Source organism: Orbilia oligospora, assembly GCF_000225545.1.
Source record: "Orbilia oligospora ATCC 24927 unplaced genomic scaffold scaffold00078, whole genome shotgun sequence".
Classification (NCBI taxonomy): Eukaryota; Fungi; Ascomycota; class Orbiliomycetes; order Orbiliales; family Orbiliaceae; genus Orbilia; species Orbilia oligospora.
The window spans coordinates 1,343,549-1,357,875 of record NW_011645635.1 but is presented as its reverse complement, the minus strand read 5'-3'; the positions used below and the strand labels follow the sequence as shown (position 1 = coordinate 1,357,875).

At 45.9% G+C, this 14,327-nt stretch overlaps 3 protein-coding genes across 3 annotated transcripts; all 3 read left to right on the top strand.

Annotated features, from left to right (window-relative positions):
* Nucleotides 1-1,377: 1,377 nt before the first annotated feature.
* Nucleotides 1,378-3,868, top strand: AOL_s00078g404 (uncharacterized protein; the record flags this gene model as incomplete). The annotated part of the gene is made up of 10 exons (XM_011123667.1): nt 1,378-1,488; nt 1,596-1,666; nt 1,746-2,133; nt 2,184-2,482; nt 2,563-2,849; nt 2,906-2,965; nt 3,035-3,165; nt 3,235-3,406; nt 3,476-3,711; nt 3,788-3,868. The coding sequence occupies 10 exons, from the start codon at nt 1,378-1,380 to the stop codon at nt 3,866-3,868; spliced, it is 1,836 nt and encodes a 611-aa protein (XP_011121969.1).
* Nucleotides 3,869-5,708: 1,840 nt separating this feature from the next.
* On the top strand, nt 5,709-10,909 carry AOL_s00078g403 (uncharacterized protein; the record flags this gene model as incomplete). The annotated part of the gene is made up of 6 exons (XM_011123666.1): nt 5,709-8,624; nt 8,686-8,715; nt 8,773-8,867; nt 8,923-8,993; nt 9,051-9,144; nt 9,247-10,909. The coding sequence occupies 6 exons, from the start codon at nt 5,709-5,711 to the stop codon at nt 10,907-10,909; spliced, it is 4,869 nt and encodes a 1,622-aa protein (XP_011121968.1).
* Nucleotides 10,910-11,335: 426 nt separating this feature from the next.
* On the top strand, nt 11,336-13,786 carry AOL_s00078g402 (uncharacterized protein; the record flags this gene model as incomplete). Its single annotated transcript, XM_011123665.1, has 8 exons — nt 11,336-11,375; nt 11,470-11,939; nt 12,024-12,066; nt 12,153-12,253; nt 12,328-12,474; nt 12,544-13,421; nt 13,495-13,610; nt 13,683-13,786. 8 exons carry the CDS (start codon nt 11,336-11,338, stop codon nt 13,784-13,786), a joined length of 1,899 nt encoding a protein of 632 aa, XP_011121967.1.
* Between the last annotated feature and the right edge of the window lie 541 nt (nt 13,787-14,327).

Here is a 14,327-nt window from a genome sequence, read left to right as displayed (position 1 = left end):
ATTCCAGCAATTGGTCTGTTGCGATATTAGCACGCAATGAAATAGTATACCTTTCAGGCTAGCAAGATCAATATATTGCCCTTATCCTTTTGTTTTTTTAATGATTCAAAAACGGATACGTTCGGAAGGTTAACGGTTAAGCGAAATGGTGAGAGCATGCATGTCTGTATTGCGGTTAGCCACCCAAATCTAATATTGTTAGCTCTTTTGTGCATGTTCCCACCCGCTAAACGGGCCTTATCTACATTGGATTAATGCATAGATGAGGCAAACAAGCAGAGTTCCGAATTTATGTTTAGGATACTTCGATATGTAGGTGCCCCGTAGCTTCTGGTATACCGTAAAGAGACGGCTTGCATGGAGATGACCTAGAGGGCCTGTATCAGACTCGACGGGTAGTTCGTTCCGACTGAAATAAGGTAAACATTATCAATGTATCCACTTATATCCCTTGCGTTAGCACAGAAGTCCGCCAGAAGCTCGTATGACCGATCGGTTTGATCAATTGAAGCATCCTTCAGACGAGTCCGGCCCGGTGAACGCGATGTGCTAAGTTATTGCAGTACTTGCAATAGGAAACTATCGAATTATTCGGTGTTATAAATAGCTGAGTGGGTATAAGCTTGGATAAGTTCTTTCTGATACACAAAATATACCGTCGTCCTTATATTAGGCTATTTTATATTAGCTAATTCGCTGGTGCCCGCATATGTAAGTATTTATTACAGATACATCGAGTTTAAAGGTGACCCAGCCAAGATTGAAAATACACAAACCAAACCACAATCTGTGGCTGCATTGGCGAATCGAATCACTCGCAATTGACACAGGTGGGTCCTCGGATGAGCCCCACATTTGGCTTCCCTGCATGTGAAAGACAAGGGGCCCCAATAATGCGGGGAAGGCACCTTCCAGCTTTTTGGATTTCCCCCCATCAAGCCGTCGCACAAAAGGGCTTTGAATGGAAATTTAGCCCAACCTAGCGTTAACTCAGGGAAGGGAGAAAAAGCAGAACCATAAAGTTAGTGGTTACGTCTTAGTGTTTTCCCGATTTAGAAGGACAGAAAGGGCCAGGAGGTTAGGAATTCATGTGTTATATGGATCAGATGGTGATATATAACTTCGTCCTAACCTAGGCATCGGGTCTGTGAGACGATCGGTACCTTTGTTAGCTTGATTCGTACGCGGCATTATTATCAGGGAGAATGCTGATATTAAAAATGAATCTTCGACTAGATTGATGATACACAAAACTCACGGTAATACTCGAAGCATCTGCAGTAGCTGCAGAGACAAGTTCGAATCAACGTTTGGCTACAAGATAAGAGGCGATTCGGCTAATTAAATCCCCCCACGATCCCACTCCGACGGCGCGAGATGCTCTCCACCAGAATATCCCGAAGGCTACCGCGGGTGTTCCCTCGTCCAGATAAATTGATACAATCCCGAACGCTTACGATACAGTCCAAAGTCGCTGGACCGCTTGAAGTATGTACAGCCGATGGCTTCGGAACTCGAGCTTCCCAATGATAAATTTCATGAATCGGTGCCGTAAAAAGTACAACAAAGTCAACACTAACTAACAACTCCAGTAGCCGCCGCTCATATACGATACATGCCATGGATATCTAAGTAAGATTGTTTCAAAGCATGGCGATAGAACCGCGTACGACTTCATATTCCCTAAATTGAACATTCAAACTTTCATAAACTAGCACTGACAAGAAAAATTAATATTAATCCAGTGTCGTCTCCTCCCACCAATCCATCCGCCTGACCTACAACGACCTTGATATCGCCTCGACCCGTCTCGCCCACGGTCTAGCCTCTCTAGGCGTGAAGCAAGGTTCCCGCGTCACCGTCTCATTAGGCAACACCGCTGAATTTGCAATTCTTCATTACGCCGTCTTTAAACTCGGTGCCATATTAGTGCCTCTAAATCCAGCATTTACTAGTTCTCAAGTAAAGTCGGCATTAAACCATTTGGAAAGCGAGCATTTCATTATTTCGGCGGAGACAAACTTGCCGTTTAAGCCGCCTAAGAGTAATGTTGATCTACTCAAGGACATTGTGCCGGGGTTCGAGGGAAGGGGGTATAATGGTGGCGGAAGGGTGAAGAGTGAAGCTGCACCCGTGAGTATTCTGGATAAAATAAATACGAGACAATGTATTAACGAATATAGTCGCTTCGGAATGTAATCGTCATTAACAACTCGGCCGGCCGTATCTCAAATGATATATTCTCGCACTTCTCGTCCTACCACGATATATTTCAATCCGTATCCTCGAACCCACCGGCACTGGATATCGATGTAAAACCAGATGATATTTGTAATATCCAACTCACTAGCGGGACCACATCAATGCCAAAAGCTGCATCATTAACACATATTAACATCCTAAATAATGGGAAGTTTATTGGCGATAGGATGGGACTGACAGAGGATGATGTGGTGGTTTGTCCGCCACCATTGTTTCATTGGTATACATACATAATACCCTCTTTTCTAAAATGCTTACATATGGAATACATGATTCGGGATACTGATCAGGAATTCTTAGTTTTGGCTGCGTCCTTGGATACTCAGCTTGCATGACCCACGGTTCCACGATAGTCTTCCCGTCAGAAGCATTCGATCCCAGAAAGGCTTTGGAATCTGTACAAGTCGAGCGAGCAACAGCACTATACGGCGTCCCAACAATGTACATTGCCTACCTAGAGCTACTGAAACATGGCAAAGTAGATAGAAAAGGGTTCGAGAGATTACGGACAGGTATTGCAGCTGGATCAACTGTTCCAATCGAGTTAATGAAAAAATTGCATCGGGACCTGAATTTAACAGATCTGAGTATGATACCTGATTGCAAGCGAATAAAAGACTGGTATTTTTGCTGATGATGATAGCTATTTGTTACGGTATGACGGAGACTTCGCCGGTTTCTGCTATGACTTTCCCGGATGATCGTATGTATCATATCTAATTCCTGATAGCATGCCTAGAGTTGGGCTGAGTCAAACTAATGAGAGTTTTAGCAATCGACAAGCGAACAAGCACTGTTGGTAGGGTTATGCCACATACACAAGCAAAGATTGTGGATATCCATGACCGAACTAAGATATTGCCTATCGGCGAGAGAGGCGAGTTGGCTACAGCAGGTTATCTGGTATGTTCCCTGCCATTTAAATCTGGTTAATAGCTTAGATAAGGACTAATAAGGTCCCATGTGATATAGCTACAAAAGTTCTATTGGGGTGACCCAGAAAGGACAGCAGAAGTCATGATTGAAGACGATGAAGGTGTCAGGTGGATGTATACAGGTGACGAAGCAGAAATGGACGAAGAAGGGTATATTAAAATTACAGGCAGGATTAAAGATTTAATTATTCGCGGCGGAGAGAATATCCGTAAGTAAAAGGCTTTAGAAAGTTCTGTCGTTTGATGTTTACTAATCTAATTTCGTATGATAAAAAAAGACCCACTAGATATCGAGAACGTCTTATTCGAACACCCCGCTGTTGCAGAAGTTTCGGTTGTAGGGGTGCCAGACGAGAAATATGGAGAGTGTGTGGCAGCGTTTATTGGACCAAGCGAGGGGATGAGTATCAGTAAAGATGAAGCTAGGGAGTGGGTTAGGGGTAAGCTAGCTAGACATCTGGTGCCTAGATACATCTTCTGGATCGAAGATTTGGAAGGAGGAGTTCTGCCAAAGGTAGGTCATATGTCAGCTCTAAGACAGGGCATATCAAGGGATTCAGATTAAATGCATATGCTGACGAGTAGAGTAGACGGCTAGTGGGAAGATTCAGAAATTTAAGTTAGTCGAAGAGGGGAAGCGGATGTTGGAGGAGGAGGGCCGGGTCGATTAGCGGGGTATAGTATGCAGACCCTTGCAGTCTGATCCAAACAGCTTAAGTTCTCGATAGAATATGCCTGCTGGTAAGTAATCGGTACATATCATATACTACCGGTCGGCGCCTCTTCCTCAGAACCCATAAATTACAAATAAGAGGAATCTAAACTTTCTTGTATCAGAATTTTAAATTCCCTTCCTTCAAGCCCCGCTTTTTTTGGTCGGTTTATTTATTTATTTCTTTCTCTCTCTCGTTTTGACAATTTATTCGGTTGCACATGACATAGATATAAGGACTTTGGCTCGAGATTGAATGTCAAAGCTCGGGAAGACGAGAAACTAAGTATTTATATACGCTGCAGCCGCAAATTAAAATGAACGTGTGTATGAGGACCAATCGAAACTAGCTCCCAAGTAGCTATTATATAGTTAATAAGCTTCAGCCCCGCCCTGGTTATGGATGACCTCAAGCGGGGTTGACGTATACATGTAAGTACATGCATGCATGGTGCCAGTGACTTCAGGCACCTTTTGTAGTCCGCGACCATACTAGCCTGAATCGGTTCGCGAGATCATTCCACCCATAGACACTTGGTGCTGAAGTTGGCTATAACTCCCAGTTAGTTGGATTATAATTAGATGGCACAGCGAGGCAATTGATGATCTTGATAGTATTCTTGGACAGCGCAATTCAACCAATTTCGATATAGATTAATTCAGTCGGCATACGGTCTCACAGTGTTCTTTCTATCGTCTTTTGCAATTCTTTGTCCTTCCCTCTGATTCCTTTACCCCTGGGCCCTTTAACGAGCTAGCCCTTAAGCTTAGAGCGTAGCATGCCCAAGCTATTAAAAATTATAAGCGTATAAGATTGCAATTAATCAATTGACTGTGACCAGACTTCATGTCAATATAAAATATCTATTGCAATGAGTGGCTGACTTATGCACACTGCCAACTTGCAACACCGTTACACCCCTGTTTCCGTCCTCTCCGAATTCTTTCTTCAATTCGACATCAACGGCAGCAACAACGCAGCACCAACCAAGCTCCCTCACACAAAAACCTCACCGCACTGTAGATTGCATCGCATATCATCATCATCACCACCATCGATATGATCATCATCTACTCCGTCTAACCAATCAATTGCACATTCTCAACGCGTTCCAACCTGTCCAAGCTTCATCAGGGTCCCCTCTAAACCTCTCTTTCTCCAAAGTCTCTTCGCTAACAAGTTCCAAGCTGTTCTGTGCTATCAAAAGCTCTTGAAACGACACTTTTGATACAAGCTGTACAGTGTGGTTTCCCTGCTGTTTCCGTTTCCGACCTGTTTTGACTTTGCAACAATTTCAACACATTATACTCACTTCCAACGCTCTGTTGCAACGGTTCTTCCACTTCCTCCCTTCCCACTTCTCTCACGCCATCTCCATTTATCTCCTCTAGCTCTTCAAACCAACCAAACAACAAACCAGCCTCGACGCCAGACGCCAGTATCCAACCGAATATCTAGCCAGCCAACCATCCAGCCGACCATTAATCGCGTCAAGCAACAAGGTAAAACATAATCTGAGCCGCCCAACACTCACGTCAGTGCATCCATGAGAACGATCTCGAACTGACTAGTATTCTGTTAGTATCTAGATCTTTGTTCCTGGCTCTCTTAATATCTGTTGCCTTCTGAGTCAATCTTTGGTTCTCTTTGTCTCATCTGCCTAGTTTTCCCCAGGACTAGCTCCCGGCGCCTTCTGGGTCTTATCTCCTTTTCAATTTCCTCCTCTGTTCCCTCTTCTTCTTTTTTTTCTTCCTATTCCCTGACTCGTCCGGGTTGCCATTGTGCACCCAGCCCAACGATGTCAAGCAGTGTTGAACTGCATGGCCGTCCATCGGGGCGTGCCAACAACCGTGGTGGTGGTGGTGGTGGTGGTGGCCGAGGCCGCGGGCGAGGAAATGCTGGTGGCTCGCAGCACGGCCGATCTGCTGAGCCACAAGTCGCGTACGGACGCGATCCAGCTGACGACAGTATTCTACAAGGGCAGGGAAACAGTGGAAAATTTCCTTCTTCGACAAATCCTTCTGCTCAAAGGTCCCACCATCAAAGCAGCGGTAATAGCAGAGGGAATCTTGGTCCTCGTCGTGGAAGAATGACTACCTCCCATAGCCGTCCTCACCTCCAGACCTCAGGAAATCAAGCTGATGACAATGGAGAGATGAATGCTCATTTATCTGAGAAGCTCATTGCATCGAGTCGCCCTCGGGATAAGGCGAGCACGTCTTATAGCGGTGTTCCTCGAAATCCACTGGTCGAGCAGTTCGAGCGTGCTCTCCCGTTCTCCACCGATAGCAGTGCCTCTAGCGCTTGGAGGGCCTTTCCTGATGTCCCTTCCACCGCCGAGCTTATGACACCCGAAGTCGATGTCCCTATCAACGATGTTGAAATTCCTTGGAACTCTGTCGACGAATATCTTGGCGCTCATTACGAGCTTCTTCGTGAGGATTCTTTCTCACCCCTTCGTGAAGCTGTTGGCCGCTTCCGTAAGGAACCTTCAATGGGTGATGAGTACCAAATCTGCATCTACGAAAACTGCAGGATTGTCGGAGTTACTTTTGCGAACTCCTCTGGCATCTGCATCAAAATGAGTTTCTCAACAAACCGAGCTCACAAGAGAATCTGCTGGGAGAATTCAAAACGTCTGTGCCCTGGAACTTTGGTGGCGCTTACGACGGATAACTTCGAGAAAGTTGCTCGGGTTGCAACCGTTGCAGCGAGACCGATGTCCGGCTTGGAGGGTGCTTTACCCTATGGTACTGTCGTTGATCTTCTTTTGCATCCAGATGAATTAGAGCTCGACCCAACGAAAACTTGGATCATGGTGGAGTCTCGTAGCGGCTATTTTGAGGCTTTCAAGCACACCCTTCGAGCCCTACAACGAATGGACACTAATTTCCCACTCAACAAAATCCTCACTCTCCAGGACACCACAGTCGGAGTACCCCAGTTCTTGAAAGAAAAGCCGGAAGTTAACTTGGCACCTTGTTTCAGCGATCACGACAGTGGTGCCCTCCAGGATGTCAACATCCTACAGAACTTCCCGTCGAAGAACAGAGTCACAACTAGTATGGATGAGTTTCAGCTAGAGGCAGTTGAGAGAATTCTTACCAAGGAGCTCGCCATCGTCCAAGGCCCTCCAGGTTGCGGCAAGACCTTTGTGAGCACAAAGTCATTAGCCGCTATGATCGCCAATAGTAAAGGCAAAGACCCTCCCATCATTGTCGCTTGCCAGACCAATCACGCTCTAGACCAACTCCTCCGCTACGTCATCGAATTTGAGCCCCGCGTGATTAGATTAGGTGGCCGAACCCAGGATACAGGGCCGATCCGCGAGCGCACTCTCTTTAATATTCGCAAAGAATTAGGAAACATCATCGTTCAAGGCTCTAGCATCCACAGGTGTCGTGCCAAATTCAGGAGCCTCGAGCGAAAAGCCCGCGAGCTCATTGAGCGCTTGAGTGAACGAAGTCTCACCCCTGATAATCTGCTCCGATACGGTATTATCACACAAAATCAACGAGATACGTTCCACAAATTTACCGACCAGTGGGTTAAGCTCTCAACTGGTAACAAGGAGAGCGCTATTTCTCCGATGGTTGCATGGATAGGTGATGCTCTCATACCAATTCCTCGGCGTGAAGATATCCACCTTGAATTCGAAGATGAGGATATTGGAGTTGAGGAGCTCAAAGATCTAGAGGCCGAATTTGATGACGAATGGGATGGAGAGTTACGGGGAGTTTTCGTGGACTTTATACGGAAAACACGAGTCTTAACTAGACCTGGCGTCACCGACGAAATCGTTCAGCACTGGATCAAGAAGGATAATCTTTGGGATATACCAGAGCCGTTGAGAGGTGATGTTTATACACGACTGGAGAGGCTCTATATTTCCGCCATTGAGATGGAAATGCGCAAAATCAACCAGGAATACGCCCTGAACGTTGCTGAGTACAAGATTGCCAGATGGGAGGGGGACGCCCATATTCTCCAACGAGCTAGGGTCATTGGTTTGACAACGACTGGTATCAGCAAATATCGCAGTCTAGTTGCCGCTCTTCAACCAAAGATTTGTTTGATAGAAGAAGCTGCTGAAACTCTCGAAGGCCCACTTATAGTGGCCTGCTACCCCAGCATCCAGCAGCTTGTTCTAGTGGGTGACCACAAACAGCTCAAAGGTCATTGTAATGTTTCTGAACTCGAGAAACCACCATACAATCTTTCTATCTCCATGTTTGAAAGACTGGTCAACAACAACGTAGAATACACCATGTTGAAGAAGCAACGTCGTATGCGTCCGGAGATCCGGCGGATTTTAATGCCAATTTATCCTGACCTTGACGACGACCTTCAAGTTCTCAATATGAAACCTATTCAGGGTATGGGTAATACCAATCTCTTCTTCTTTGCTCATGAAGTGCCAGAAGAGCAGGATGAGCTCTCAAAGAAGAACTCGCATGAGGCCCAGATGATTGTTGGGTTTTGCAACTATCTTGTGGAAAATGGAATAATGCAAAAGGAAATAACAATCTTGACATTCTATAACGGGCAAGCGAGAGAGCTCCGTAGACTGCTTTTCCGAAGTGACAGATTGAACAAGGAGGCTAAAGACCGTATCCGGGTCGCAACAGTCGACAGCTTTCAGGGTGAGGAGAATGAGGTGGTCATTTTGTCACTTTGTAGGAGCAATGCCCAGGGGACCATTGGATTTCTTAATGTACTCTCTCACCAATCACTCCTTCTGAATGCTTATGAAGACTAATAATTATATGCAATAGGTCCCCAATCGTGTTTGTGTTTCGCTTTCGGTAAGATTCATTACGTCTTCCAAAAATGCAATGCAATGACGCTAATGATAGTTCCAGCGAGCGAAACGGGGTTTTTACATGTTTGGTAATGCGAACATGCTTTCGCAGGCTAGTGGACTATGGTGGGATATCTTACAGATCACCAATGAGCGGTACATACCCCTATGCCGCAACCTTACAATGCACCTATCACTAACGAATATATAGAACGCCACCTGCTATTGGTACTAAGCTTCCCATAACCTGCCAGAGGCACAAGTCTGTGACATATATGCAATGTATGCGCCTTGATGAGAAACGACCATCCGAAAATATCTAACGTTTTGATCTTGTAGATGTTTCCGACTGGCACGAAATCAATGGTGGTTGTAAGTCTCCTTGTGGCGAGTACTTAGCCTGTGGACACAGATGCACTCTGACGTGCCATCCGTAAGTTCTTCTTTCGCGGCTTATTGTGGCCTCAAATTGATACTCTGACCCCGTGAACTGGACCAAGTTTTAAACGAGCTATAGAGCTAATACACCGTCCAGATATGACCACGATAGCGTTAAATGCGCCGATCAATGCCGCAGGTCACTCTCGTGCGGTCACCCTTGTCAGAAGGAATGCTTTGAGACATGTAGCAGTAAATGCATTATTTGCAACCCGCCTAGCCAAACCCAATACTCGACATACAACCTGAACAGCCATATGGATAGACTTGCTGATCGCCTTGCTGGTGTTCAAACGACGAATAGCAACCAGCCAGTTCGCGGGCCGCCTCCGACTAATTACCAAAATCAAACTGTTAACAAACCTGTGGAAAGGCTCCCTGAACAGTTCCCAGCTTTACGGAGCGCTACTAGTAGCCAAACAGCCCAGAGAGCCCCGGACCTTTATCAAAACGCACCATTTAACAGGCCGGCGGAAAGGCTCTCTGAGCAGCCCCCAGCTTTACGGAGCGCGACTAGTAGCCAAACGGCCCAGGGACCCCCGGGACCCCCGGGCCTTTATCAAAACGCACCATTTAACAGGCCGGCGGAAAGGCTCTCTGAACCGTTCCCAAATATTCAGACTGCAAAGAGCAGCCAAACGGTTCGCGGGCCACCTCCGTCTCATTATAGTTCTATTCCTAACAAACCGATGGAAAGGCTCTCTGAACCTCCCCCAGTTATTCAGGCCGCACCTGCACATCAAGTGGCCCGCAAACCACCAACCAACTACCAAACCCGCAATTCTAGCAAACATATAGAAAAGATTTCCGAACGTCTTGCAGAAGTCAAGACGACTGATATGATTCCGACAATGCTAAATCCAACTTCGCCACGTAAGAAGAGCACAGCTTCAGAAACTCCAGTGCGAGCTCCGGAGAGAACTGCGCCTTTGATTTCATGGGATAATACCCCATCGCAAACGACAAATTCAACACCAAGCATTCCCCTCGTCAGCTGGGGTGCTAGCGTTATGCAACTTACCACTCCAAAACCTCAAAAGGAAGTTCTCCCAAGTTCGATGATTGCTTCACACACCATCCCAGATCAACGAACAACCAAGGAAAGTGAGCCAGAAACATCTTTACTCGATTTCGATCCCGAGGTCATACACTCTCCTACTCTTAGTACAAGCAAGGGCACACCATCAGTTACCCTTGATGATAGGACTATGCAAGTAATTGTTAATCAAGATCAGGAGCAAACAGACGTCGAGCTTCCAGCCTCTGTCGACACCAAAGCTTCAGTTGCTTCAGCCGAGAAAATTGAACTTGAAAAGGTTTCTAGATCCGCTGTTCATCGCCACGAGTCCACCGAAGATTGGAATCTGGAGACATTAAAGGAATTCGTTCAGAAACAGTCTATGGAGAAGCTCAGTTTGGTCAAAGGGAACGTCACAAAAAAAGCAGAAAAACAAGATTCAAGTAATAAAGCGAATGAACTGGTATCTTCTACTGCGGGGGATTTAGCTTTAATCAACTTCGACGATGAGCCGGCTATGAAGACATTAGCGAGTGGCGGGGGTGGGGTGGTTCCTTTTATTGATATGAATAAAGTCCTCGTGCCAATTGAGAAACAAGCTTATGTTACAACCATTAAAAAAAAGGAAGATTTTAACGACGACAAGAAGAAAGCTTTCAATGACGAGAAGACAAAAGAGAACGTTATTTCTGAGAAGAAGGAGAGTTTTCTAGAACTTGACTTGTTGGGGGATTTACTGTAAGATGCTCGAAGTTGTCGTTAGATGCTTTTAGCTTGGAAGCGCATTGCGATGGTAAGCGACGGCATCGGATTTTCCATGATGCGGTGTGATTATACCTTTCCTCTTCTTCTGTAGTAGCAAGCTTAGCGATGCATGTATGTTAGCAGACCTTCATAGCAGTTATTTCGGTGTTTTGGGGTGTTAACCAGGAAATAAATATCATTTGACATTACATTTGCATTCTATTCTATTCATGTACCGACTACCAAAAATACCACATGACTCTGCGTTGCACGCGCAGGTCGGGCAGGGATGACACTGTGTGTAACTTTGGGCGCGCATCGCGCCGACACTAGCTCGCTAGCTCGCATCCCTTCGATTCATCATCTGCATCGCGGCCGTTGAAGCCGACAACCTACCCGCTAGCTCACGTCCAGCAGCGAAATCATGGATACATTCGGTGGGAATCAATCTGATGACGGGAAAGGTAAAAAAGTCCAATTGTCCTTTTTTTCCCTTCTACCAAACCCCTTGTATACGACATGGGCTCACACACAAAATCCAATGATTTCCTTCCCCAGGTTCCGGCCCATCCTCCCCCGAAAACGATGTCGAAGACACAATGATGGAAGACGATGTCGAAAACGACGACGGCAGCGAAAACGAGGACAAAGAATCCGACAACGAGAACGACGATGACGACGATGACAACGACGATAACGAAAACGCCGACGATGCCGACGCCGATAACCAAGATGAAGCCACGCAGCAGTTACAACGTGAACGCGAAACTTCTTCCGATGCAGATTTAAGGTGGAAACCGCGGATACGACTGGGCGCCGAGGCTGCCACTAGTTACGATATTATTCCTTATGTTGCGGCACCGATGAGTACGAGTATACATGCGTTCTGCGCGACACCGTGTATGAAGTTGGTTTTCACTGGTGGTCAGGATGGGTATATAAGAAAGTTCGACTGGTTCGCGAGTATAAACGGGAAAGTTCCGTTGACGGTGGCGCAAAAACATCCTTTTGTGGATTCTGTTACGAGGGTACGGTTATAGTTGGTTGTTTGAGAAGAAGGAGAAGTAGGAGAATAATAAGAGTAGGGCTGATATTTTTGAGGTGTGGAATAGGCAGGGGTACTACTGTCATACTGGGAGAATGAAGAGATTCCGGGTATGCTACGTCTTAGAGAAAGCCGTGATGGCCTTTTTTCCCCCCTTCGTCTTTGGGAGCCCTCGGCGCTGACAGGTGAATCTAAGATAAAAACAGTCTATCTGTTGAACCCGACGACATAAAAATATCGCCAGTCTATTCGTTAGCGACACAAAGTCAGGCTTTATGGCTATTATCCGGTCTCGAGGTAAGTGGAGGAATAATTTGTTTTGGATCAACAAAGGTCGCGGGAAACTTTTTTCACTAACATATAATTAACAGAATGGAAGCATCAATCTCCAATCCGTACGGCACGACGAGGGCAAGGTTGTAACAGTACTACGGAAGCACAAATCCACTGTATCAGTCCTCACGCTTGGCGCGGACGAAAAGTCGGTGTTATCAGGCAGCTGGGACAGGGATCTCTATGTATGAATGCCTCGCCCAGTTTGAGCCTCCAACATCTTCCAGTCGCACAAACTAACAACCCCCCAAAAGGAATGGGATCTGAACAAAGGCGAGGTAGTACGTGGTTATGGCCCTCAAGCCGGTCAAATATCAGCGATCCAATGGCGGCCTCAATCTATAATCCCGATTCCTGTTGAAAGACAGCCAATAATGAATGGCATAACCTCGTCGGCACTTTCAAAACTGACAAATGGCTTAACAAACGGCATAAAATCTCCAAAGCGTGAAGCTGATGCCGATGCCGATGCCGATGCGCAGGGCTCGCCGGCCTCGTCGGGAGGTTTTGATTCTCTCTTTGGCGGCGACGATGTTGATGCGGATGATTTATTCGGAGAAGAACTGTCGAATACTCGAACGGCGAAGAATTCAACATTAGCATTAGCAGATGGCGATGATGACGTTCTGATGGGTGATACCCAACCGGCAGAACAGCAACTAATAAACGAGAATGCCAGTGTGGTTGCCGCAGCAGAGGCTTCAGCAGAAAACCAGTCGTCAGAAACAGTAGGCGACATTAACATTGACATCCCTGACACAAGAGAATCACAAGGTCCCGAAAACCCAAGATCGCCAGTCAATATGAATGATCTTGATGCAAACGGCAGCCCGGATGTATCATCTAATATCTTCTTAGCCGCTTCAATCGATGGTATTGTCAGAGTGTATGATCGCAGGCAAGAAGTACCTATTACGAGGTTACTACCTGGGAAGGGTATTCCGCCTTGGAGCACATCTGCTTGTTGGGGTGTTGATGGGAATTCTGTGTATGTTGGGCGAAGAAATGGCACAGTGGAGGAATATAACATTCATAAGGATTTCCAGAATTCGGTTCGGACGTTGAAGTTCCCGGGCGGCAGCGGGGCTGTTAGCTATGTAACGCCAATGGTAAATGGAAGACATCTAGTCTGGTAAGTTTATAAGTTTTATATTTTCTACGTCATGCATGGTCCAACGTATTTTTTTTACTAACTATGAGATTAGTGCATCGTTCGATAACTTGAGAATATACGACTTGAAGGATGATGATGCGACAAGACATTCTCGAGTACCTTTCTTAATTGTTCCCGGGCATCATGGCGGAGTCCTTAGTTCAGTGTGTAAGTTTCTTTTTCTCACCCGTCGCTTCTTTAGAATCAAAGAATAACTCGCTAACCATAAACTGGCTGTAGACGTTGACCCAACGAGTAATTATCTGCTCACAATGGCAGGAACCCGGGGTTGGGAGGGCACATCGACTGAAGTCATGTTGGGCTATGAGATTGTTCCTATGTAGATATCTCTGAATTAGCTATGCGCGTTCGACCAATTGTCTTAGAGGATATTCATCATATCAATCGGCCAAAGCGGGTCTAGACTCGATATGTCCGGGATTTGTTTCTTGACACGTCGCCATTTCATCGAATAGCCCTATCTCCATGGATGATATCTTCAGATTAATATCGACTTCTTCAGTTATACGGGCGCACATATATCTATCCAGATTGCAAAATCAGGATCTCAAGCATTATATATCGTTGTAATTTAATTTAGCCTCATTTGTGCTATAGCCCTACTCCTTTATCCTTATTCCCCATATATATATGTAATATCAAAATCAAAATGGGGAGGTGTCAGGATCCACGAGGACCAAGAAGCGCCCCCATCAATTCCTTTATAACCTCCCAAATCAAGTCGACCCCCAAAATCAAAACTTAACAAGACAAGAAATCGATCCAGAGACCAACAGCAAATTGCCGACACGTTAACGTTAGAGACTTGAGGACCGGGATTTCTCATTCCTTTCGTGCGCATGCGTGCATGTTAATCACTGTCAA